Source organism: Pithys albifrons, chromosome 4 (assembly GCF_047495875.1).
Source record: "Pithys albifrons albifrons isolate INPA30051 chromosome 4, PitAlb_v1, whole genome shotgun sequence".
In the NCBI taxonomy this organism is placed as follows: Eukaryota; Metazoa; Chordata; class Aves; order Passeriformes; family Thamnophilidae; genus Pithys; species Pithys albifrons.
Window position 1 is genome coordinate 60,515,635 of NC_092461.1, and position 27,031 is coordinate 60,542,665.

General features: G+C 38.7%; 1 protein-coding gene across 1 annotated transcript; it reads right to left on the reverse strand.

Moving 5' to 3' along the window:
* Nucleotides 1–704: 704 nt before the first annotated feature.
* On the reverse strand, nucleotides 705–20,753 carry PI15 (peptidase inhibitor 15). Its single transcript, XM_071553079.1, has 5 exons — nucleotides 20,481–20,753; nucleotides 4,690–4,808; nucleotides 4,366–4,498; nucleotides 4,090–4,205; nucleotides 705–840 (listed from the first exon to the last, which is right to left on the reverse strand). Exons 1-5 carry the CDS (start codon nucleotides 20,751–20,753, stop codon nucleotides 705–707), a joined length of 777 nt encoding a protein of 258 aa, XP_071409180.1.
* Between the last annotated feature and the right edge of the window lie 6,278 nt (nucleotides 20,754–27,031).

Sequence of the window (27,031 nt, forward strand, 5' to 3'; positions counted from 1 at the left end):
TTATGACTGTATTCAGAAATACAAGAAAGTAGATTCAAGCTGAGCTGTTATGCCACCATAATTGAAGTGATGTAACTTTTTATCTGCATGTGAGTTAACCCACTGCATCTTGGCCATTGTGGTCCCCCATTCTCACTAATATTCCTGTCTGCACACTGGCATTGTTGATGATAGCAGCAGCCGTGTGCTGAACTCTTGAAACACCACAAACGAATGGACGCTGTGCATGAGGTAGGTAATAACCTGCAGTTTCTCTTGCACATATGTGTATTTCTCAGTCCTACTGACATTGCAGGTGAAAGCACAGGTGGAAATGGGAGGAACCATGTCATATTCCATTTTTAAAGCACAGTATTGAACAATGACCCTTCTCTTTCTGGATGTATTATTTTTTAAAAGGAAGTAATATTCTATCTTTTGATGTGCTTTTAATATAACCTAATCTTCAGGAAGCTACACTTGCTAAGGTGAAAATCAGTTTGCTCTGCTTTAACAAAATCTGAAAGGGATAAAGTGAGTCTTAAATCCTGAAGTGTTAAAACCAAATTATACTATACTTTGAAAGTTAATTATACAAAAGCATACAAAAGAAAACATCAGAGTATTATTACAATATCTCTCTATATATAACATGTGCAAAATTCAATATACAAGCTTCTTGTAACTCATCTGTGAGTTTTCTTCAAAATAATGTAAATCTTAACTTATTTAAACCAGTATAAGTAATTTGATGTTACTCCTGGGAAACAAAGATTGTCAGTACAGGAACCTCCATAGCTTGGAGGACATGCTGAACATGGGACTCCTACTTTATATGGTGCTTCTCCAATCCAATTCCCCCTGAAAATATGGAAAAAAAGAGTTTAGTAATTTCAGAGTGGAAGAAAAAAATCATTGAACTTACTTGTTTTAAGTGATTAGTGTCTTCATTGATATTCTATTAATGGTCTGTTACTAAAAACACGACATTAAATTATTTCTGTAGTTTACTGACAAACATTGACCTAGCAATTCACAAAAAAACAGAAGAGAATGGCCATGTCAGCCCAGACCAGTGACATTCATGGCACATCGTTTGGTCTCTGTGGTGAAGTCCCAGTCTTCTTGCTTTTTTTAGAGCCAAGCAATTTTTCATTCTCTGATCCTGGGATAATAGTATTTTTTACTGGAGGGCTATATTTATGAAAAAATAGCAAAATAAGCATTGGTGAAAGGTTTTCCTTGAGCACCTTTTTGTCTAGCAGTTATCTTAAAAGCTTGTACTTGTAAGGTAGAAAAAACAAACTGGTTAAATCTTACTTTTAGGTTGTGCTACCCTAGGTCCACACCGTGAAGCTCTGAGACTGAATTCATGGTTAGAGAAAAGGGAAGACAAAAAGTATTACACCAGTAATGTTTTTAAAAAATGGTATTTGGACATTTCCAGGGGGCTCATAGATGCCAATGGGAGGAGAAAGAGGGCTCCTGTCTGCTCAACAGAGCTGTGTAATAGTCCCTAGGGGAAAAGGGTGAAAAATCTGGAGGGTGATCATATGAAAAGAGGTAACTGAAATATCTAGGAACATCTGAAAAATGCGTCCAGACTTTTAGGAGTTTATATAAACCACAGGCTTTTAGAGATTCATGGAACACTCATGATGTAGGCTGAAAGTTAAAATTAGCTTTTTATTTAAATGTTATGTCTCACAGAGCAGAGAACTTTCCTTTAGTTTTCATGTGACGTGGAATAGTAGTGAGTAATGCAATTATTTATGAAACATTTTGTCATCCCCTACCTCCCAGCCAATAACACTGGATCAAAAACCCTGGTCTGGGTTGAGCCTTGGAAGAAAGTAGGAATCTCAAATAATTTGCTCATTCCTACTTCTCTTCCAAATGGGTACAGCAGATTAAGTGCTCAGGAAATATATGTAGCTTGATAACAGATATGGAAATCCAGAAAGAGTTTGCTGAAAACTGATTTCTGCTTCATTTGCTATGCAACACATGGCTGATTTGTGTTGTACTGTTAGATAACCCAGAGCAGGGCCTTTCCAAAATTTGCAATTATCCTCCTTATTTATTTTTCCCCTCATTTCAGGACCACAACTATTTTTCAGCATTACAGCACAGCATCAATAAAAATTACTAGAGTTCTAAATCCTAAATTCCAAATTTCAATCTCAATAAGTTAGAAACTTCTTATTTAGAGAAGTTTCTGATATGCTGATTACTCGGACACAGACTTTACTGACTGGCAAACAGATTTCTCTGTGTGTGCCCAAGGACTCTAAGCTCAGTGTCCTTAACTCAACTTAGCTGAATTTTAGAAATACAAACTTAATCCAGGCAAGATCACTCAATATAATTTTTGTAACTCTAAAAGAAGTAGATGTGAGAATCACTATTCCACTACCTATGAATGGAAGGTCTATTCAAAATCTTGTTCAGAAAAAAACTCGTAGTGGCAGGCTTTGGTTTGTTGTTTGAGAAGCAGTGGGATTTTTAGACTCATAAAATATAAAATGTCATTAATTCATTGTTAACTGATACACAAACAATGCATCAGTTTTCAATAATGCCTAATGTATAAAACCATTTTTTCCCATATATGAAAACGAAAGTATTCTACAAAGTTTGTAATATTTAATATTTTTTCAAATGGAGATATATTAAAAATAGTATTTGGGAGAAAATTAATTTCTTCATTTCAACCTAACACAGACCACTTCAAGCTACTGGATATAGGTCTAGGGCCCCTTACATGTGTCTGTGGCCTGTACTTTAAAGGACGGTAATGCAGAAGGCAGGATGAGATATATTTGTACAAATGGACCTTAGGTTGATGGATTTTACATGGAACAAGTGCTATGGATGCTATTATGCAGCGTGGTCATAAGCAAAGTATGCTGCGTACAACGAGTATCATCACCATTCATGAATCACAGAATGGTTTGGATTGCATGGGACTTTAAAGATCATCTAATTCCAATTCCATTGCCATGGTCAGGGAACCTTTCCCTAGACTAGGTTGCTCAGAGCAGGTCTTGAATACCTCCAGGGATGGGGAGTCCACAACCTCTCTGGGCAACCTATTCTAATGCCTCACCACTCTTATAGTAAAGAGTTTCTCCTAATGTCTAATCTACACCTGCTCTTCTTCAGATTAAGGTCATTCCCTCTTGTCCTATCACTACATGACCTAGTGATAAGTCTCTCTTCAGACTTCTTGCAAGTCCCCTTGAGGTACTGGAAAACCGATACAAACAAGCCTGGAGCCCTCTCTTCTCCAGGCTCAACATCCCAAAATCTCTCAGCCTGTCTTCACAGGAGAGGTGTTCCAACTCTGTGATCAACTTAGTGGCTCTCCTCTAGACCCACTCTAAGAGGTTCACATCCTTCCTTATTGTGCTGAGGACCCCAGAGCTGGATGCAGCACTCGAGGTGGAGAGCAGAGTAGAGAGGGGGAATCACCTCCCCTGACCTGCTAGTTACATCTCTTTTGCTGCAGCCCAGGATATGGTTGGCTTTCTGGGCTGCAGCTGTGCCTTGCTGAGTTATATTGAGCTTTTCATCCACAAACACCCACAAGTCCTTCTCTTCAGGGGTGCTCTGAATTCATTCTCTACTCAGCCTGTATTTGTGCTTGGGATTGCCTCAGCCCAGGTGCACTTGGTCTTACTGAACTTCGTGAGGTTTGCATAGGCCTACCTCCCAGTAAATCAAACACCTGATCTACAGAGGAATTGCTTCCCTCAGAAAGTCTAGCTCACCATGTGTATATATTAAGAGTGAAGAAATAGGGAATTCAAAGTAAAGTGGAATCAGCACAAGGAAGTAAGACAAAATTGTCATAATAATAATAACAGCAACAATAGAAAAAAAGTTTTTGGTTTTGTTCCATACACATCAAGTTGGTTCCTTTTCTTCCTTGTACATCAAAGTCATACATTTCTTAATATTCAGATGAAAAGTCCGAATAAAGGAATAGCCCAAAGAAAAAGCACAAATAGAGGTCATGCTGCAGAAAAAGCAGTAAGCAGTCCTATGAGAGGACCAAAACATGCACAAAGTGAAAAAAATAAACAAAAATAAAAGAAGGCAACTCACTTTGGGGCATAGTTGCATACCAAGTAAACAGCTCGTCGCCAAACAGATCCCCAGACGTTCATATTGTGGCATGTGTGGATTGCGCAGCCTATACGATTGGAAGTGGCCCAAACCATCTGAATAAATATTTATTATTGGTGAAGTTCAAATTGAAAAGAAATATACATATATATGTACATACACATATTTATTTGAGAGAGAAAGAGGTATAAATACATCACAGAAAAGTCCAGCTTTGGACAGTATATTTGAATAGAGAAAAGTAATTTATATAACCTGTGTATAATGGGTGCACATGGGTCCATAACATCGCATGGGGCACCTGGGGTTGCAATCTTGAGGATAAGGGAAAGCATAATCCTTCACCTCATCGTACCATGGCTTTACCAGCTGAAGAATAGATCGATACCTGTGTTTGTTTAAAAATACAGAAAAAGAAACACTAGTGGCACAGTATTAAACAATAATCTTCTTAAGCCAAATGAACATAGATAGATATAGAATACAGATAGAGGATGACAATTGCATCAGTCCAAGATCTGGATCTCAAAAGTGGTTCAAAGGCTGACAAAATAATTGGGTTTTAGGGTATTCTTTTACCTTCCAGTTCTTACAGACAGGTTCTGGCCCAAGAATCTCAGTAGGTAGGAAGGTCCATGGTCCCAAATGCACGTAGCAGCCCAAGCCTCTGCAGATTTGGCAAGAGTTTCATCCCAAACCTAACAAAATAAAATATCCTTAGCAGCAGAATAGAAAAAAAATAGCAATCATAGTGCTAGAACCCAAGAAACAAGTACCTTAACTCACAAATATACTATTATAATGCATCACATCTGGAAACAGGCAGAGAACTAAGAAGCAGCAAGTACAAGATGCAGCAGGATTTGCCCTATTGACAGACAGAATTCCTGCCCACATCATTAGAGGAAGCCAAGTATTCAGATCTCTCCCCTTTTTTTTCTGGAAAATCCCTTCACCAAAAGGCATTCTTCTACCATTTTCCTTTCTGTGTTGATGAGATCCATATGTGAAGAGGAGTGAAATGCTGGCTGGGACTCAGATAGAAAGGGAAGGAGAGGAACACGGGGAAGAATAATTCAGCATAGGTATTACATACCCCACAAAACCCCAACAAATCTGAAATAGGACCTCAGGAGTATCTATAGCCAGCGTGAATGTGTGTGGCAGCTCTTCATATTTGAGGTCACAAGGTCAATAAAAGGGATTCCAGAAAGGGAAAGACTATGGATAGTTTCCAGGTGCAGTATGAGTTTCACTGCTTTATTCTCCATGGGAACTGACACTGCTCACTGCCTGGAGTAAAAAGATTGCAGCTCAGTAAGAAGGGACAATATGACTTCTTAAGTTCTGCAATGCTTGGAACATGACAAGTGAACTTAAACACTGTCGCCTTTATATGCTTTGCCTGCTCAATTACATGCCTGATTTGTAACTCTGCTGCTTTCTCCACAGCAAAACAGGCTTGTCTCAGTAAAAATGGAGATATCAGCAATAGAATCTACTGGAGCTCTGGATAAAGAATATCTCACTCTTACATTACAAGTGCACACAAATCTAAGTATATCTTAGTGTTTAAGAGACATCCAAGTAGGCTGTAGATTCTGGAATTAGACATATATTTTGAATCCCCTGAATAGAGTGCTTAGGTACAGGATAGTTGTAGTGAGTGGCAGGTACAAAGGCAGGAACGGAATGTGGTAAAATTGCCTACACAGCTCATCACAGCTTTTTAAACACAAATGCAAACCCAAACTCATAAATCTTGAGTGGCTATGAAATACAGCATGCTCTTTGAGGTATGAAATAAGAAACTTTTTAAAGCATAAGGTGGCCCACATCACAAATATTTTCTGAACCACACACTAATAATGATTTCTAACACTGAATTCAGTTTTAATTTCACTAACTTGCAGAGTGAAAAGACTGACCATTGACTAGGACAGTAATTCATGCCCTGACTCTGGTAGTTCTTGAAATTTCTCTTAGTGAGAAGGACAAAATCTGGTAAATTTTATGAAATTTCATGAAATTTCTAGACCATTGAACAAAGCTTTTATGAATATGAAGTGGGTGAAGTACCTCCTAGATTAAAGAAGAAGCACAGAGAGACCAGTAAGAACCCTTAACACAAATCATCTTCCATTCAAGCTGAACCAGCTTAGGGACAGTTAAGAAAGGTGGTGCTTAACACAGAGAAGATTTACTTTACACCTGTTTAGAAAAGCTCCCAGAACAAAGTCAAAGCACACTGCCAGTATGAGGACAAAAGAGAGGTGTTAGGAAAAAGTATGCTATAGAGGAATGGTCTTCCAGCCAAAGAACACTTAGACTTCAGCTCTGAAAAATTAAGGGAGTTTCTTGGAGGATATAGAGATAAGCATACAATTTGGGAAGATAAGGCTAAGCTGGAGAACAAGGGTGCAAGAGAAGGAACACAGGACTGATATGGCACCATCCAAAACACAGGATATGCTCCAAGGCCCAAGGCTAAGAAAACTGTGCATAGACATTTCTTCTGCTTTGTATGCCTGCCATTTAGTTAACTAACTGCATGTGGCCAGTGTACAAAAAGCCTTTATAATCCCTGTGGTACAGCAGTGGTCCCAAAAAGAGGGCTTAAAGAGTAGGTACAACCATAAAAGTCTACCTGGGGAGTGTGCTGAGTGGCTGAGGCCACAGTCAGCGTTTGGAGCCTGCCCAGACACAGGGCAGCAGAGGAGCACATGGATCCAGCGTGTGGGTCCAAACACAGCTGCCTGGTGTGTATCCATAAGGGGCTGCTCCGCCAGGACTGTGACACCCCATAAACACCCTCCTTTGCTGGGATTAATCATGCTTCTGGCATAAGTGCTCCTGCCAGGAGGCTGAACATGAGGTTTGCGTGCTTGCTCCCAAGTGACCTGGCTGCACTCCCACAATAATTTAAATGTGTACTGAATTTGCACAAATAGCACTGAGATCCTGATTTCCACCCAGCATATTTTTGTGTATTAAATTGCCTCACAAAACAGCATACTAGGTGTTTGAAAGAAATGTGAAGACTGGAAAACCCACTCTAAACAAGGCACAGCCCCTGCCTTGGACAGTATTTCTAGTTCACCTTCACTCCTCAGCTTCATTTTCTGGTTTTCAGGAATCACCTGCAGCATGGGATTGGTAAAGCTTCAGAGTGTTGCTTCAAGCTCAGTTGAAATGTTGTGTTTGTCAGGTATAGTACACTCTGCTTTCCATTATCTATTCACTCTTGACCACACTCTGGACAGAATAAATTTTTGGCAAACATTAAAAAACTTAGGGACAAAGAAGAAGAAAATAACTACTGATTAAAAAATAAGGGGCAGGTTAGCATATGCGGCATCTTTTAAATTTTCTCCATTCCTTCATTAGCAGGCTGGTTAAAAGCCTTTGTAGAGTCCTCTACTGCTATGAAAATCATTTTTATTTAATGGGAGAAGATTAAATGGTTCATCTTCCTTATTTCATTATACTTTATATTCCTAGAAGAAAAGGTGGTCTCAGTCACTCTAGGACTAGTTCTAGATTATTACCAGAAGAAGAGATGGAATTAGGGAGACCTTATAGAGTTGTCCAGTACCTGAAGTGAGCCTGCAGGAAAGATGGAAAGAGACTTTTTGCACTGGGATGAAGTGATAGGACTAGGGGGGATGGCTTACAATATTCTAAATTGCAAAAGACTGTACCATTAGTTCAGCCCTTTAAAAAGAAGTCTGATCTTGAGTCCACACTTGTATTAATTTGTATCTCAACTCAGTCCCCTGTTTGGGGCATGCAAGAGAACATGGCAAAGACATTTAGATTTTTGAACCCATGAAACTTCATTGGTGTACATAGATAAGCAGCATATAAAGAAATACAAAAATATCCTAGAAAGAGAAATGGAAGTAACTTGAAAGGAAGAGGGACAGTTTCTGTATGTGGAGAAATTAAAAAGCTCAAGGTAATTAGCAGAGTTTAAAAAAATCCAAAGTGATTAACAAAATTATAAACTCTGAAATTATGGACAATCCAGTATTCCTATTACACACATCAGAGAAAGCTGCTTGACATGAACACAGAATTGTAAATGAGAAAAAGAAGAAAGACTTCCATGCTCAGCGGGTTAAGATCCAAGAAGGTGATTCATCCTCAAATTCTGATCATACAAACTCCTAGTGCCAAACTGTTTCTTCTCTCCCTGGGGATAGCATATTTTTATTTGTTAGGTTTTAAGTAGTTGGGGAAGAAGTCACCTTCCTTCCATCCAGTATAAAGATGACCCCCAAAGCTCCAGATCACTGATTTGATCCAGCATGGAAATCCTCCCATTCCTCAGCAGAGTCTAACTGAGCTGCAATAAAGTGTGTCACCACGCTTCCACTGGCAACTTGAAATGAACATCCTTCAAACAATTTATTTTTCTTTCTTGATCCAAAGATTAATTTCCTAGAAAGCTGTTTGACTGTTCTCTCTGCACTGCTCCCCAGAAAACACTTCCAAACTACATGCCACTTGAAAATTATCAAGAGATCTGAAAAGGAACAGGACAGTGCTTCTACACAGAGTATTTCAACACCAGCGACCACTTCGTGAGGTAGCTCTGGGGTGTTCTCTGCACTCACACAGCACATCCTTCTTGAGAGTTAGGAATAAAATCTTAGCATTAATAAAGTCAGCAGGAATTTTGCCAGTGAGCTAGAATTTCATCCAAGATTTTATTTTGTTTTGTTTGTTTCCCTCTGTAAAAAGATAGCAAAATATTTAGTCCCCAGAATGAGTAATAAGCAACAGAGTGTAAAACAAAATCTCTTTCATGTTGAATGAAATTTCTTGAAGCTCAAAAAGCGAATTGCCTTCCTCAAGGGAAGCTTTTTAATGTTGTGGGTCACAGTTCCCTTGTACCCTCCCTTTTTATAGCTGTTTCTATTGCTATCTTTTAGTTGTTCTTAGATACTTTATATGTACAAGGGATGAAATTACTCTTTTGTTCTTTGTTGGAATAGCTTTGTTGGAACAGGGGGCCCTGGTCACAACTATGGTCTTAGGTATTCAAATAATGAAGCTGAATAAACAAGCTGATCATGAAAAAGAAACAACTACAATATTATAAAGATCTGTCCACAACATTGGTTGAAAAATAATTGGCTGTTCCCTTTCTACATTGACAGCTATGTTTTAATTTGAGGAATTGTGTACAAAACCATTTCTAACTATTAACTTGAACTTAGAAACATAGTCCTGCTCATTTTCATTGCAAGAAGAACTGTACTCCTAATATCAGTCATTTAAAGGTTGCTTTCTCTTGACACTCTGGTCAACACATACCTTAGGAGCCAAACCTAATCACTTGCTCTTACTGAAAACTTTCTAAAGGACTGATGTATTACTGGAAACATACAGCTACTTTGGTTACATTTACCCTATGGTAATTTTACTTAAAAAGAAAAAAAAGTTTCAAACTCTTTGTTTTAAATGCACTGCTGCAACATCTCTTAGCAGAGCCTGAAAAAGTGATTAGGATTAAAATTGCTCCATGTAATTTGTTTTGGTAAATTTGTTTGATGTTTTCTACTTACAGATAGAGTAGAGAGGTCACCTTGATGCTTTCAGCTTTACCTCCTGTTCTGCAACAGGAGAAAGATGTTTCATTTAAATGAGAAGACTAAGAAGACTCTAACCTTTTGTGCAGCAAAACTGAGATGTGTTCCATGAAAAAAGAAGGTCCTTAAGGAGTGTCTGACATTAACTCTTCCACCCAGTTATACTGAAGGCCAATAGTGAGTATATGCCCCTGCTTTAATAAAGGTACAGATCCAAAATGACACTTTTTTGATATCACTAAAATTCCAAGACTCGATGTTTTATTACAACCAATGATGGGCTTCAGATCCTGAAAATCAAGTTTTTAATCTCAGCTTTGCTTCAGTCAGTGTAATTTAACCATGACTTCACATATCCATGATTACCAGATGTTCTCAGCAAATCTGACTTAGTATTGTTGTATCTTCATGCATGCCTTGCTGTATGAGAGAGACATCACTACCAAATCAAATGACAATGAACTCTCCTCTTTTCTGCAAGGACTCTGAAATGGTTATTAATGGCAAGAGCTAGCAAGAATTTGTGATCTAAATACAAAGGGAGCAGAACAAACTGTGATACACTGTATTAATCATCTTCTCATCCTGAGTAGGTATCTATGAGTAAACTGAACATTTTTAGAAACACGTAAATAAGAAAAGAAATATGGTAAGTAGGAGTACTCCTTTCCAGAGATTGCCAGCAGACAGATTGTAAAATCGAAGACATGGGCTAACTGGGGAATCCTGAAAGATATGTTTTCAATCTAGTAGCCTGGAGAGTCTGTTAATGATCATTTTAAAGCACTCAAGTGATCCAAAACTGTGTTCTCATTCTTCTTTTGCTGAACCACACACTAATATCTTCATGATCCTTAATCTTTTCTGGTTCAGTTTTATTGTCTGCAGCAAGGATGACCCCCTCACTTGCACAAGAGTATAAGGAAACCTCAGCAGAGCGTTGCTCTGAATATTAACTACCAGCACAGCCCTCAGTACCTCACAGTTTGGGTTAGGTTGTTGTGTTTTTTTAACATGACATATCAGTCAAGACAGTATTATGCCTGTTTCTCAATGGTAAAACAAGTACTTTAAACAAAAGATACACATCCAAGTAGCCCACTACCTTCTTAGGAGTTCCCCAAGTGCCCATTAAGCAAGGCTGCAGACCATAATGCCAGGACAGTCATTGTGTGACTAGATCCTCAGCTGGCTGCCACCAACTCTACGGCTGGAGTTTCAAGCACCAGGTACAAATCCAGAGCAAAGAGGTGAAGTATGCTACTTTTATCAGTCCCTTCGGCAACAGCGTTTTTACATGACTGCAGTTATGTGATGAGATGGCAAATGAAATGTTGGGATATGCAATCTGAATAGAGTTTCATGGCAACTCTGCTACATTTGAAGTAATAAAAAGTGGCAATTTGCTTACCAGTTTTGGCATCTTATTTGTCATTAATATATGTTTACTTTGGACTCACATTAGTGATATTCAGCTTGTTATTTCACACAAACAAATCCACGGTGGTTCATAGACACCTCAGAAAGAAGACCAGTAGGACCTTTTAGCAGTGATCAGTCACAAAATTAGCCTTTTCACCTCAGACTTATTTTACTCTCCAGTAGCTGTGTGCTTCTGGTTGTTTACCCAGTTAAAGATCAAAAGCTCTTACTTCCAGAATGGCAGCAAGTGAGAAAGAAGACAACCTTGACTCAAGCATTTTCTTCCTGAGAAAAACACAGTGGAGCCAAGAGACGAAATCCATCATGTCCAGTCCATCTGTGCAGCTGCATTCCACAGCTGCTAGTGCAAGTCCCAGAGAGGATTAGCAGATGTAGGCTGCTACTCTTCAACATGCAGGTCTTGTCCTCACGAGTCACTCAGCCTTGCACCAGCAGCACCACTTGCACGTGCTCTCTGTTCCTCAGAAATCCCACAGAAGTGTGCAGGGTGTGCAGGAGTCTTTTGCATAACTTTTCCCTTTCACTTTCAAACAGTTAAACTTGTAGCATTTTCAGGTTTAGAAACTTTCTGCAGAACCTCCCCTCTGCATTCACTATCCCGTCTCTGGCACAAAGCTTAATAAAACAATCCAACCACCCTTTCTGCATGCATGCTTTTTGAGCACAGTGACTGAAAGAGCCTTGTCTCTTTGCCTTCACTTTTTTTCAATACATACCGTGTGATGAAAACATATGAGCTCATTGGAACTTACAGACAGATTTGGAAAACTTTATATATTTATTTGTGTTTCAAGATCATTTGGACTCAAGGCTCTCTTTCTAAGAATATGAATCTTTTTTAATCTCAACTTCCACCTGTTAAAAATTTTTCTGTGCATATTGTAATTTATGCCTACCACACATGCAGGTCCTTTCTCATATGCATAGAAACTCTAGAGAGTCTACTCTCTAGAGAAGAAAATCTTCATGGGAATCACAGTTCTGTACATCCTTATTTTGCAAATAAATAGAGGGTTCATACATCAAGTTGCTTGTCCAATGGTCCACTGAAGCTCAAAGTAAAACTGTGTAATGCTTTATAGTAAATTTACTGCCATATAATCAAACTTCCAAACATCTGATTCACACTTCTGAAGGGCTCAGTATTAGGTCTGTCTTAATCAGTGCATCACCAGACAGATGTCCAAGAAAACTCATTGCCAGAAATACTTCTCCTATGAAAATTCAAGTTATATTTCACACAAGAGTTTATATTATATAGTCTGTTTGGTACAAAGTTCTATCATTTGAAGCTTGACCACTGCAAATAGTCAATTTGTCTCTTTTAAAGGATGTCTGCATTTCTTTTCATATTTGGCACCAGACTTTTAAACAACAAGAAACAAAGAAAATTGGTAGGCTGTCAGATTTAATAACAATAAGCTTCCCTGATATGCTATTATTTGTTTAGCTTTTGGAAAAGTTAAATATCAGAGCTACATATCTTAAAATATTCAGTGGTTTTCTAACCTACTGCAAGACATATTTTAGTTGGCAGGAGCTTATCTTAAAAGTGGTAACAAAATGAACTAAACTTTGTCTAGCTCCATGTCACCCTGGCAATTGGTCATAAGTCTGCACAGGAGAGTGTCTGACCTCTATTATTTTATATATGATCAGAGCAAACTGTCTTTTTTTTAGCAACAAAAAACATGAATGAAAAATGCATTTTTGTAGAGTTTTGTTTCTCTTCTATATGAAAAAACCCCACATTTTCTTTTTTTTTTGTTAATAACTACTGAAGTTTTTCATTAAAAGAAATCAGAAACTATTTTTCTTAAGTTTTCAAAGAAAATACCATTTTCTAAGTAGCTCTAGCTGAAAGATATGGCAGCACAACACAAAAGAAAACACATAGAAATTTCTTCTTTCTACAGAATAACGATTAAGAACAATAGTTCTTTATTCTCAGAAGAAAGATCAATTTAACATTCTTTCTCTTGATACAGATTAACAGATATCACAAAGATCAATAGAATTGCAAAACCAGTTCATCCTCAGTTGCATCAAAAGAGACCTCAAACTGCATCCTGGGGCACCTGCAGATGCATTAGTACATGGAGGTGCCTGAGCTGAGAGCAGTGTTCTGTGTACAAAATGCAAACAAGGAGCTGTCTTGGGAGTTCCATCTTTTGCTGTCTTTAGGACACGCATTTCCACTGATCCAAACAGATTACTTCTCTTCTCAGGTAAGAAAAGAACATAAAGATGTGGAGAGCTTTGAGGTTACTATCATCTCCATTCATGTATGAAACAAAGTATTGTGTACTTTGGATCAAGACTCTTGTGAAAAATGCCCTGTCTCTGTTTTTAGCCAAGAAGTTCAAGAGGTGCTACATTTAATAATAAAGGAATGTCTAATTCTGAGGGCTCTGAGCAGGCTGGGTTTTTTTTATCTCAGACTCTACTATGTTGTTTTTTGTTTGTTTAAACTCCTAGAAGGCTTTCTGTTAATACAAAATTTAAATAATGTAAATACTCTCTTCTAAAATACCATCAAGATGGAAGTTTTAAAATTGTTATGATAGAACAATGGAATGGAGCTCTAGTTTGAAAGCAAATTTAACACGGGGGGGGGGGGGGGGTGTTGGGGATTTCCACAATACTTGTCAACAATAGCATTTTGCGGGAAGATTTTTAGATTTTTTTCAAGGAGTGCTTTCCAGGAAGGGTCTTTTCCATTCAATTCTTGAAGAGATCTTCTATCATTCACTCTGAACATAACAAATGGCTTTTGTACTTCATATACGTAGCATCCACTTGGATTTGACCCCAGATGAACAGCAGTTACTGAGACCGGACAGGCTTTCCTAGCTTTCTGTAAATGAAACTGCTCGAAAAATGGGCAGCATCCTACATCTCACTGATAGCCAAATAGAGCAGCACTGCATTATTGACAGTAGTGCACTAGGAAATAGTTAAGTGGCTAAACTCACCTGTGAGACATAAGAGATAGGTAATCTATCGTGCCAAAAGTAGCACAAAGTAAGCTCCACCTACTTCTGCTTTCTTTCAGCTGTCAGTTGCCACTGTACCTCCACTGAAGAAAAGGGATGAGTATGCTGTTAAATAACTGCTTCTTTTCAAGCTATGATGCAGACACCCTTAACTGTAACCATGTAAACCACATCAGTTCCTTTTGCATTATTCTTTCTGGGAGGATCAATATTCCAGAATTCATTAGTCTATGATCTTCAGACACTCCTGGTGCTGGGTTATGGTACTAGGCAGAAGGGACATGATCAATTGGCTGAACAGAAACATAAGTAGTAGGAGGCAGAGACTGGAACCAGTGAACACATTCCACCATTACAGTCTTTCACATTTGTTCTTACCTCACTTGTGAATTCCCAGCTTAGACTAAGACAAAAGCCATGGCAAACTGGGGAAGCTCCAAGCATCTTGATCTCTCTCCTCTCAGAAGACTAGGGTGGACTATACTTACATTTACTTTGTACTCTGACATTATGAAAGGTATATTAAGATCTTTGTACCCTAAGTCATCATCTGATTACTTCATTTCAACCTTCATCATATATAGGGGATTTAAAGGAATAGGGCTATTCAATGGAAAGAATAGGCTGCCAGTAAATTCTTCACTGCATTATGGCACTGGTGTCTTTAAACATGGATAGCTAAATGATGGGCCTAATCTCCTTTGACATTTAAGAGTGTTGTTCACTAATTTAACAAAGTAGCTGCAAATGGAGTGCAACTGTAATTTGATCCAATATGCAGAAGTATTGTAATGACATGCACATGGAAATTGAAGAACTATAATATGCATCTTAATGCCAAGAAAACTGTCAGTAAACATGCAAAGGGTAATGAATGAAATGAAAAATGAGAGTAATACTATTGGCACTTAAAAATGCATATAAAGATTAATTATCTGATTTTAAAGGGAAATATTTGTTAGACATTTGGAAAGCATTTCTACTCCTAAGGTAAAATATTTGCCAAGAGATGTGACTGAGACAGCATCACTCTATGTGTTCAGGAGTAGACAAGATGAAAACCATATGTATATAATGCAGAAGGAAGTCCTGCAATAGGCCAGGGATAAACTGCATGAATTAAGAGATCCTATCCAACTCATTAGACATAAATCTTGAAGGAACTAGCCCTGCAACCCTTACTCACAGACATGCATGATTTCAGTGGGACCATATAGATAAGCCAAGGCAAACGACTGAAGAACAAAATGTCCTTTAAAATTTAGAACAGTCTGTACAAAACCACACTGACAACAGCAAAAAACACCAGGCAAACAAGCTGAGTTTATTTATCAGAAATGCTTTTGAATTGTAGAAAAAACTAAAGTAACTCGCTCTTTCTATGTCCATATAAAAGGTATTAAATAGGACTTTGCAAAATTTGAAGAAGGTTTGTTGGGATTTTTTCATTTTGTATTATCCATCACCTACTGCATATTCACAGAATATCTTTAAGATCACCTTGAATCAAGAGATTTTTATCAAGACTTTCAGATTTAGAAGTGAAAATATAATGCTCTTATTTACATTTGTGACCCATAAGTGGGTTATTTTCTTGATTCTCAGACTTGGCTTTGTAAGTTGTCTGCAAATTTTCTGGCACAGGAAGCCAAGAATCCAAATTCATCAACTCAGCAAAGAGGGTCATTGCTGGGCCATACAGAGTGTACAGTTCCAGCATGACACACATGGACTTCTTCACAGCACTGCAGGAGCTTCTTTTGGAACATATTAACTTTTCTTTTAGAATAATAAGTAATTTCCTTTGTCCATTTTATCATGGTCTTTTATGTGGATTTACTAGAAACTAATAGGCTCAGATTCTCCATTCCCTTCCAGTTCCTCTGCCATCTGCTGATGAGAAACATGAAGTAACTTCTGCGTAGCCAAACTAACTCACAGAGTCACAGAATCACAGAATATTCTAAGTTGGGAGGGATCCACAAGCATCATCCAGTCCAACTCCTAAGTGAATATCTTATACAATGATCAAACCTGTGACCTTGGCATTATTAGCACCATGCTCTTACAAACTCATTTCAGGTTAGTCTGCAAATCTTTACTCTTCTGAGTCCTACAGAGTGACATGTTCAACAAGTGGAAGATTTTCTCAAAAACAACAGGGCAGTTATACATCATTGAACAAAATTGAAACTATATTTGAGCATCTTCTGTACATTAGCAGGCTCAGGTTTATCTAGAGCACTTTTCGCTCTTAAAATCTTCAGACAGAATTCCACAAACATGTTTCTGAGTATGCAATCCTGTCCCCTCTACATACTTCAGACATGCTACTGCTAGTCTAGTAATGACTTTATTGACCTTGCATCCTTGCAGAGCCAGAAGTGAACTACACACGCTTGTCTTTGTGTCTCTTCAACTCACCTTAGAATATTCTTAACTAAAACACACTTTGCCTATGGGAATGTCATGTAGAACAGTGTTCAATGCTCACTAAGGCCTGGTTATATCAGAGTTATTACTTCTCCATGCAACACTGTAAAGAACATTCTGTATGTAAGCACCCCTCGACCAGCTGTTGTCCACACACAGTGATTTGAGTTACAACTAAGACCATACATACAGACAGCGAAGAAAGGGGCCGCAAGTGGGGATGATTGTAGGGAAGGTAATAACAACATTTGTTCCTATGAGAATCAGATATTTTATTAATGAATACTTTGGAAGCCTAAAGATAGTATCAATGCACACTAAAAGACATGTTTTATGATACTCAAATTTCAGCTGGCATCATATTGCAAATATTTACTGGCCTACAAGGTAGCTGAGATGTCCCAGAATGAAAAAACAGACTGCTGTAGTACAGCTTAGCATTCAGTGAAAGGGATTTCTTCACAAGCTTCCACTGCATCAACAGATTTAAATACTTTTCACACTAGAAAGCTCCTGGCAATTCTACAACTTACTTTTTCTGAATCATGAATTTTATGGTAATCATTCTGCTTTCTCCAGAAAAAATATGCAAGGCCAAGTAGATGGTCTTCACCTTTCGGCAGGTCAAAAGTATGGTGTCATCTTTCTGCAGGTACACCCTCAGATTTTAGAGCACAAGCAAAGACTGGAGAACAACTTCCAGTTGAAGGCACCAGTAACGTCAGAATCAAAAGAAGTATGTTAAAAATCTAATGCATGGGGTGCCAATGTCCCAACAGAGAGATTTCCTGAAGTATAACTCGCATAAGACACACCACCTTCTTTCATTGGGGACTGACAACAGAACAATGCCTCCCATCATGTTTTTTGACTCCTCAGTTGTTCACTTGGGGACTTCATGCAACAGCAGGATGAAGAATCACTCAGACACACCTCTCCCAAAGAAAATTAAAACGCTAGCCCAGCTCTGTTACTTCAATGTTTATCTGACATTCGTCTGTGTAATGTATGTGAATTCAAAGCTGTTCTTCAAGACCTCTCATTCAAAGTCCTACAGCACATAAACTTTCCACACAGTAAGGGCAAACAGAATAACACCCAGGGAGTATGAAGGATCTATAAATGCATTGAACATGCACACTGTATCAGGGGAGGGAACACAATGTGCCAAGAAGAAAAGACCCCCAAAAGGTTGGGTTTGGAGAACTGGAATCAAAAGAACCAACCCATACAGCTAAACCCTGAGTTGTTACCAGTGTGGAACAAAAAGCAAATGGAACTGTACAGAAGTGAGAATGCAATACTGTAATTCATGAGAAAAACAGTTCCTGACAGAATTAGGAAAAAACAACAAAACACAGTTTAATATGACTGTGAACAGAGAAAAGATGAGAAAATATCTTTTTTCTTGTGCTTCCAAACTGCTTAGTTTTCCTTTACTTCAACATACTTACAAAAGATTTCCACAATTTACTGCATCTGTAAGCAATTCGAGCTTTCTAACATGCGATATCCGTTTAAGTCATTGTTAGGGAAAATGGGTAAAGCCATTTTCTTCACTACCCCTGCTCTTTTCCATAGTATTCAGGACAGCAACACACACTGTGTAAGGTTCTTTCAAGTACAGCACACATTGTCTGCTGGTAATAAGTTTGCTGTCTTATTTATGAAAATGGGTATTGAGTGACACAACATATTTTATCTATAGCAGCAGTAACCTGGTGTCCTTGTAAGATACTATAGATGTTGTGTCACATGCTAAAATTACTCAGAAACTGAAGAATGGACAAAGCAAACTCAACTGGGCATTACTGATACTGGTGTCTCCAGTCTTAGTATGGCTTACAGCACCATGTCATCTTCAAGGCCTTTCTACCAAAACCCTTCTGTAACCACAGAGGAAAAAATTTAAATAGATGCTGCCATGACCTCAACACAGAGGACAGAGCACACCATGTGTGATGTTGCTCATTGGGCTTTTTTTGCTCTGTAGTTACATGGGACACAAAGACTTACTTTATTTTGAAAGAGGATTGATGGCATAGGGGTTGACTGTCACTTGGGGGATCCAAGATCTAGTTGCAGTCTGGATCATTACCTATGTAGCCTGAGGTCCTTCTCTGAATTCTGGAGCATGAAGCCACAACGTACTTTCAGACTGGCAAATCAAATGTGAAAGCAAGCCTTCCACCTTGCATTTGAGACTACTGATGGGGCTGATGCTGAAAGCAACACAGGTACATCCTATGGCTGTTTGGTACTGGTAAAAGCAATAGTCAGAAAGGCAATGAAAAGAATAGTATGGAAGCTGTAAAGAGCATGACTTCAATCTTGATTTTGTATCAGTGCTACAGCAAAGCTGCCACAGAATACCCAACCAATATACATAAAATCTTGGCAGTTTATGAGTGCATTAAAATGGATTTAATCAAGGAACCTTGCTTTCTGTTTTAAAGGGTTTTTTACTAAACAGGCTAAGAACACTGTACTTACAAACCCCTCAGGAATATGACAGGGTGCTGGCTTCACTTAAGCAAAGTGCAGGAGCACATTTCTAAAACACACAAACCAAGGAAGGGCATGGTAGGCTGCCATTCCCTTAGACATTACAACAAAGTTTATTTATGCAGAATCAAAGGAAACATCAGTGGAGAGCACAGTAATGAAAATGATGACTGAGCTTGACTTCTGACCTCCTTGTTTCTTCTGTCTCTGACCTTTCCACTTAACCAGACTTCAAACTCAGCCAACAGTCTTCATTCTACAATATTTTGGATTGACTCAGCATTTTGAGGTGCTGCTGCAGTGTGCTGAACAGATTATATGATCAAATCCAGATTTAAGTTACATCTGTGATAGAAACATGTCCAAATTGTTACTCGTTAGCTGCTAAAAAGGAGCAGTTGCTATTACTGTTATTCCCCTTTTATGTTAAGATGATGGTGTCCTGTTTCTCTAACCTGTTAACCATCTGTTGTCATATGAGAAACTCTGTGACTTTAAGCATTTATTAGGACACAACTTCTCTGTGTTTTCAAAACAGTGAGAATACATTACTTAGAGGATAAATAAATTTGATTGGCCAACCTATGTTTAACAGTAGAGGCCCACAGGAAGCATGCATTCAAAGCTGGAACACAAACTAGCAATTAACACTGCTTTAGCTAGTAGTGCTAAGTGTGAAATCACAGTGAAGGAATAATTTCTATCATATTTGCAGGAACAGATAATTCATATTACAAGTATTTGCCAATAATGGGGAAAATCTGCCTGCCACAAAATGGTTTTGAGCAGACTGAAATCCTAAACACTAGAGAAATATTTAAAAGCAGCATTGTATTTGATGGAAAAGTAAAGGCATTGAGTGTACACAAACAATATGCAGTAAGTAAAGCACATGAACAGGAGACAAACAGTGCATCAGATGAATTACTCTGCAAACACAGTCTTACCATATTCCTTCCAAAAGTATTATATTAGAAATAGTCATTTGCTACTTTTTTGCCCACATCAGGGCAACAATTTTCGGTGTAGTCCACAAAAACAATGGAGCTACTAATGATTAGCATCCTAAAACTTGTGAACACACATTGTAATTGCACACTGTTCCTCAGGCTAACAAGCAGTTAACTCATCAGTTCCTTTACTTGAGTCCCAGAACCTTCATTGAGACTACACATGGAAATGAAAACTGAACAGGGCAAGTAAGAGGTTCAGACTTCAGTACTCAGCTTTTGCTTTCTTAAGTTAATGCAGCTTTAAAAATGTAAGGATGGGACATTTTAGTAAGCAATAATAGACAAAAAACCATTTATCTACTTAATTAAACCCTCACAACAATTTGTTTAAGAAAATAAAATCACTGACTTACAGTTTGTTTGAAATAAACAAGTTCACTTACCATGTATTCCATGTTGGAAGCAGGTGGGAAGACTTTGCCTCTGACTTGATTATGATAATCAAGAATGGCAATCATGTCATTCTGAGAAATGTAGCGCTTCCGCCTGGCTTTGGGAATTTTTGCAGAGTCCAGATGAGCTGCCAAAGCTGTCTCAATGTCAGTGAAATTATTGTCTGACAGGAATAGGTCAGTGGAGTTGGGCAACACTAATGCACTTGTTTCACAGAGAATGGAAAATAAGAGAGCACAACTGATTGCAGCAATTACTGTCATATTGGGGCCAAAGGAGTGAGATAGGCCACAGAGGTACTCTGCTTTAAGTCAAGGCAGCAGAAAACAGATCTGTAGAAGAGAAGATGTCAAAGATGTGATTCTGTGTATCTGGGTAGCTAGACAAAGTGAACTGGCAGGCTGTGACCAGAAAAATGGTTCTGTCAGCTCAATCATAAAAACAATCTAGTCAGAACATGTGTTGCTGAGCACTTTTCAATAACGGCATTAAGTGATAATAATGTTCTTACTACAAACACACAAAATGAAGTATCATTATACCATTAACTACATGGTCAGGACTAGCAATATTCCTGATAGAGTGCTATCATACCAGATCAGTCCATAAACCACACTATAAATCTTAAACGGGGAGACTGTAAGAAACCTCAAATCATGTTTTCCACTGAAAATGAAAAAATACATCCTAGGCTATGGCAATCCCATAGGCATGGCTTGTTTTGACACAATGTGGCAGAAATAAACTCGCAGGCAAAAGAAAACATATAAAGCATGAAAACAGGACATCTTACACATAGCATTCAAATCTTAGGTTCAGCAAAACATGGTGAGCATTGCTAAAACTGCATGCAAAGCAAACTTATGGAGCTGAATGGCTTACCTCTGGATTATACCAAGAAAAAAAGAACAGAGTCTATTGTTCTCCCAGTATATATAGCACTCTCCTATGTGATGATATGAACCTTAGTGTCTCTTATTACAACCCCCTAAAGAACTCAACTCTGCTGGTTGAGAATCATCTGGCCAGGGTAGCTGCTAAGTGCTTTTATATGTTACAGACTGTGTGAGCCAGTCCGGGCAGTCCCTCGGAGGGTCCCCGCTCCGCCAAGGCGGGCGGGAGGGGCTCTGCCGAGCACACGGCAGCCATTGGGTGGCACCCCGGAGGGTGGGTGCTTTGGGAACTCGGTCACACCCCCGGCTGCTGGAGCACAAAGAAGCAACGTGCAAGGCTCTTTTTTCGGCGCTCCTACTTCTTTTTTTCCTCCTCCGTGTTTGTTTCTTTCCTCATTTCCCGAGCATCATGCCGGCTCGGTGCAACGCAGTTTGACGGAGCTTCACGAGCCCGCACGGCACAGTTTGCAAACCTGAGTTTGCTGTCCCGGTCCCGGGAAACGGAACCCGTGCCGCCCGCCTGCCCGCCCGTCCCACGGCCCGCGGTCAGGGCGGCGGGGATGCTCCTGGACCCCGCGGGGACCGGCAGCGCGGGCGACCGGCCACGCTCCATCCATCGACGGACGGGCACGGCGGCTCCCCGAGCCGCTGCTTCGCCCGCCGCTCGCCCCCTTCTCCTTCTCCCTCGCCCGCTCACCCTTGGAGGCACAGGCAGAACTCCGGTCTGGTCGTGCCTCTCCCATAGCAGTTACCTGAACGTCTGCCCGGGAGAAGCTACGGCAGCAGCAAGACCGAGAGCTCACGCCAGTGCCTGGGAGACAGACATCTGTTTCCCATTAACTAGCCTATAGCTGGAATTATTTAGCGCAGAAGGGTCCAGCCACTCACACAGCAGAGCTAAGGGCATAACACTGAGACCATGACGAAAGCAAGCAGAGAGAAGCAGCAGCCAGCAACTGTGTACTGGGGACAGCGGATGGGAGCTATACAATGTCAGGCTGATCCCCCACCAGAGCTAGGCGACTTGGGGCAACCCTTAAAAGTGTATTTACAATGTTTTGTAACATCATAAGGGAGCTAGGAGAGAGAAACACAACAGGTTTGATATTACACCTAAACTTACACAGTGCTCAAAAGTTTCAGTAGCTCTATTAGAGGAGCAATATGGGAATTAAGTAGTAAGGAAGTGCAGTCCAGTAGTTGGAGCACAGGGCTGAAAGCCAACACTCACGCTCTCGTTTTGGCTCTGCTACTTACTTGCTGTGTGGCCTAACCCACACCATTTAATCTCTGTGTGCAATTTCAACAATGGTATAATAGTCTTCTACAGACATGTTGTAAGACTCAAATAACTAGTGTTTGATAATGTACTTTATGATGAAAGGTATTTAGTAACTACAAAGTATTGTCACTGGTAACATTACTATATGTATACCCAGCCTGTCCGAAATGCTACTTAGCTGCAGGTATTCCTTTACATGATTAAACAAGAAACTTGAACACATCATTTGTCTTTGCAGCAGTAGATGTTGGATGATTTGTTTCATCCAATTTTCTTTCTTCTGAAATGAAGTGCATATTTTTTTATGTTACTGTCAAGAACTGTCTTCCCATTGTCTGAATACAATAAGAATATGCAGCTCCTTTGAATTGCCACAGGTCCTTCGATTTCATCTGAGCTGCAATAAATTATAGAAGACACCAGTTTAACATATCAGGAAGTTCAGAAGGTAGATTATACTAGTTAGTCACATTGTAGATTGCAGTAATTATTTCTTCATACTCACATTGTGGCAGTACCTGGAGGCTATTACAATATATGGCTCTAAACAGAACAGTTCAGATATAGAAGCAAATGTCAAATAGCCATTACATTTAAAATGGTAAAACTGAATTGTACTTCCATATGAACAGACCAACTTAGGAGAGAATTATTTGCCTTATCACCTGATTATTTGTTTCCATGTCAACAGGCAGGCAATGTAACTACTTATCTAAATTTAAAAAAAAAAAAGGTTATGAGCAATGCTAAACAAGCATTATCACAAAAAGTATATTGTGAACATGAAAGGCCTTAGAGCAGGAGAGTGTCATGACCCAATCCTGTTGTACTGGTAAATTGTCACTTGTAAATAGTGAAAGAGCAATAGTAACTCTCAAGCTTGACAAGTAAGACAGCATAGACAATCACATTCTCGTGTGCTTTCAGTTTGATTCTGAAAGAGTCAATCACCTAAAATGCAGTGCAACTTAGTACACAAGACAAATGAAGTCACACTAAAGTTCTCATGAAGGTTCGTGCCCCTTCATGAAGGGGAGGAATGTCTATAATGAAGAATGAAGGAAAAAAAAATCAGAAATATCTGCAATGGAACCATCTGCAACATACACAAAAAGAACTATTTCCAGACTCTTCATCTCATTCAGAAAAGACAGAACAACTAGACCATTGACAAAAGACCATTACAGGCCAGAGATAGAAACATTAGTGAGACCTTGGAATGAGTAAAAATCTCTGTAAACCTAAATAAGAACAGAATGTGCCATCTGAGGAGGCCACAACACAGTTACTGAGCAGCCTGGGAAAAAGAAAATAAGGACAGTAATTCTTGTACTTAATGTTGGTAAATGTAACTGACATTAGTGAGAAAAGGTATAATCAAGAATGAGAACAAGTGTTGAAGAACTTAGAAAAATAACTCAGATTATCTTCTGAAATTCTAGATTTCAAGGTTTCACTAGAAAGTATAAACATTTTCACAGAAACAGTGTTCACACATGGGAAAAAAAAGCAGAAATGGCAATACAACATATTAGCATAAGATCTAGATTTTGTCTGGGGGGTAGGCTGTATGGAGACATAGGTCAAAAAGAACAGGTTATAAGTTTATGAAATACACTATCTTTACCTGCATTGTACAATAAAAGTGATGATTCGCAATATTCATGGTCCTTCTTCAGGATATTCTTGCACTGAGACTATAAATGCTGAACTTCTGAGTAATGGGTGATTACCCATTGCCCAACAAAGTAGGATGAACTTTACCATGTTGAGTGACATTTGTTTTAGCAAATGAATTATGAATGTATAAAATCTGAATTGTTGTAATTTAAGAATAGTGTATTTACACCAAAATAACTTTATGCTGACTGTTAATACCAGACAGTTAAGCCTGAAATACTTAGTATAATTTATTTTACTTCTGACTAATTTGAAAACACCTTCCTGGGATTTAAGATACTTTTGATATTGTAACTGTAGTGGCAGACAATTAATTCATAAAATTGAAACCTAAAATGGTTATTTTTATTCCTGTTCTGTGTCTCCAGGCATAGTAAAGTTCAAAAAACCCTCACGCATTCATATTTTTCCCTTGTAGTTTTGATACTTCATCATACTGATAGCCATCATACAGAGACAAACATGGAGAAACTAAGTAGCATATACATAGGTGCTCAAAATTCATGTAGAGAGAGCAGTACTTTAACCCGAGTTCTGCAGTGTCCTTGACTACAGATCTACTACCTCTGGATCATCCTGGGGAAAAGGACAAATTTCCTGCTGTATCGTGTGTTCTAAGTCCAAAAATAGGTCTTTTTAACAGAGAGAGAAATGAGAATAGGAAACAAATTATTCGTTCAAGAATACTTTGGCAATATCTACCTCCTTTTGGCAGTATGGTGACAGAAATGTCATCAACTATAGGAGTGTTGTACAAGGAGGGGAGTTTGAAATCACAAGCCAGTCAGGCCTCTAGTGGTAGTTTTAAGTTTAAGATTATAACTACTAACTATAGTTGCCAAACCGCCATCTAAGTTCCTGAAAAAGTAATGTCAGCTGAGAACCCATGGAACCTAGAGACAATTTCAGTTTACCAAGGTAGACTTTCCACTGCCTAGACATAAACCTCTATTTCATTTAAGATACCCATTCACTTGAGATGCCTGATTCACAGATATGAAGGACTTAAGAAGCCATGAGACTTAAGAATTGCTGTGTCATTTTGAAGTACAGCAGGTGATGAGATGATGAAATCTCAAATAGCATCAACCACACACCTTGGAAGGTTGTTTGAATAACTTTCAACATCACTGACTGTATTGACCACATCTTTGTTGATTACACTGAGGTTACTCAGCTTATATATACACACCAGTTTTGGTGTCTTTATCTTGAACAAAATCCTATCCAGTATACAAAATGTACTAGATCAAATTTCCACCAAAGATCAAAGCTCCAAACAAAGATGATAGAACAAGTACAATATGGACAATCATATTCTCAGCATTGTAATTTTTTGAAACAAATTTAAAATACAACTTCCATCAAGCATAAGCATTAATATTCTTGATATACTTTTGAGGCAATTGCACAGGATTGCGTGGCTACAGTAACAAAATTCACACATGGAAGGTCTATGAAACAATTTCACAGAATCACAGAATTGTTAGGGTTGGAAGAGACCTCTCGAGATCATCTAGTCCGATTCCCTGCCTAGGCAGAGCCACCTAGAGCAGGTTACACAGGAATGTATCCAGATGGGTTTATGAGTTTTAAATGTCTCCAGAGTGGGAGATTTCATGACCTCCCTTGTCAGTCTGTTCCAGTCCTCTGCCACCCTCAATGCAAAGTGGAACTTCCAGTGGTTTAGTTTATGACCATTATTCCTTGTCCCTGTCACTGGGTACCACTGAAAAGTCTAGCAACATCCTCTTGACACCCACGTTTGAGACATTTATTTGCATAATGAGATCCTCTCTCAGTCTTCTCTTCTCTAGACTAAACAGCCCAGCTTCTGCAGTCTCTCCTCATAAAAGATGCTCCAGACCCCAGTTTGCCCAGGTTTATCTCTTGTTACTGGAAGTATACCAACAGCATAGAAAAAAATTAGTGGAAAATGAGGAACAATTATTTATAATAGGAGGAAATGCTAATTACATTACAAAACTCTGCTTTGCCAAGAAATTATTGCGAAGTAGAGTGGATTCTAAAGAGCTGTGCCAGTCATAATATAACATTTCTTAGAAATGAGGTAATTAGCACACTTTAAGGCACTGATAAAATCAGTATTCTTCTCACTGATATGTCAGCAGAAAATACTGTCACAGAGAAGAGAAGCAGAAGGGTTAAGAATTTACTAGGCTAAGTGTGCTTGTCATATTAAGCACACACTTTCCAGACTTTCATTGTTGTCACATTTGAATACTCTGGGCATCACTTAGGAATCTTATCATAACCACCGTAATGAAAAGAGAAGAATACATCAGTGCTTAATTTCTTTGAATAAATAAATTATAAAACAAAATCTCCCTAAGCATCAGAATAGTGTTTTCAGTGCTTGTCTTGTGGGCTCATTGTAATGAAACCTAAGCATTTTTTTTGTTCTCTCATGGTTCCTTGATGTTATAGTTGCTTTACACGGTGTTTTAAGCATCTCTATAACTGAAAATGGAGTTGAAAAAGCCAGTTTATACCAATACTAAAAAGGCAACATTTCTTATTCCAAGTGCAGAAGTGCATGTTTCATTTCTGCTGGATTGAAGCACCCTTTTTAGAACTTTGAAGAATACTGAAGTGAAAAAGAATAATATTTGGGTGGGTCTTCAACACCTGTCAACTGCCAATCAGGTAGTTACTCCAGCATTTT

Coding starts and splice junctions, on each gene's coding strand:
- PI15 (XM_071553079.1), bottom strand. CDS start 20,753: ATGACAGTAATTGCTGCAATCAGTTGTGCTCTCTTATTTTCCATTCTC. Junction 4,809..20,480: donor CTTCCAACATGGAATACATG/GTAAGTGAACTT, acceptor TTATTTTGTTAG/GTTTGGGATGAAACTCTTGC. Junction 4,206..4,365: donor TGTGCACCCATTATACACAG/GTTATATAAATT, acceptor ATATTTATTCAG/ATGGTTTGGGCCACTTCCAA.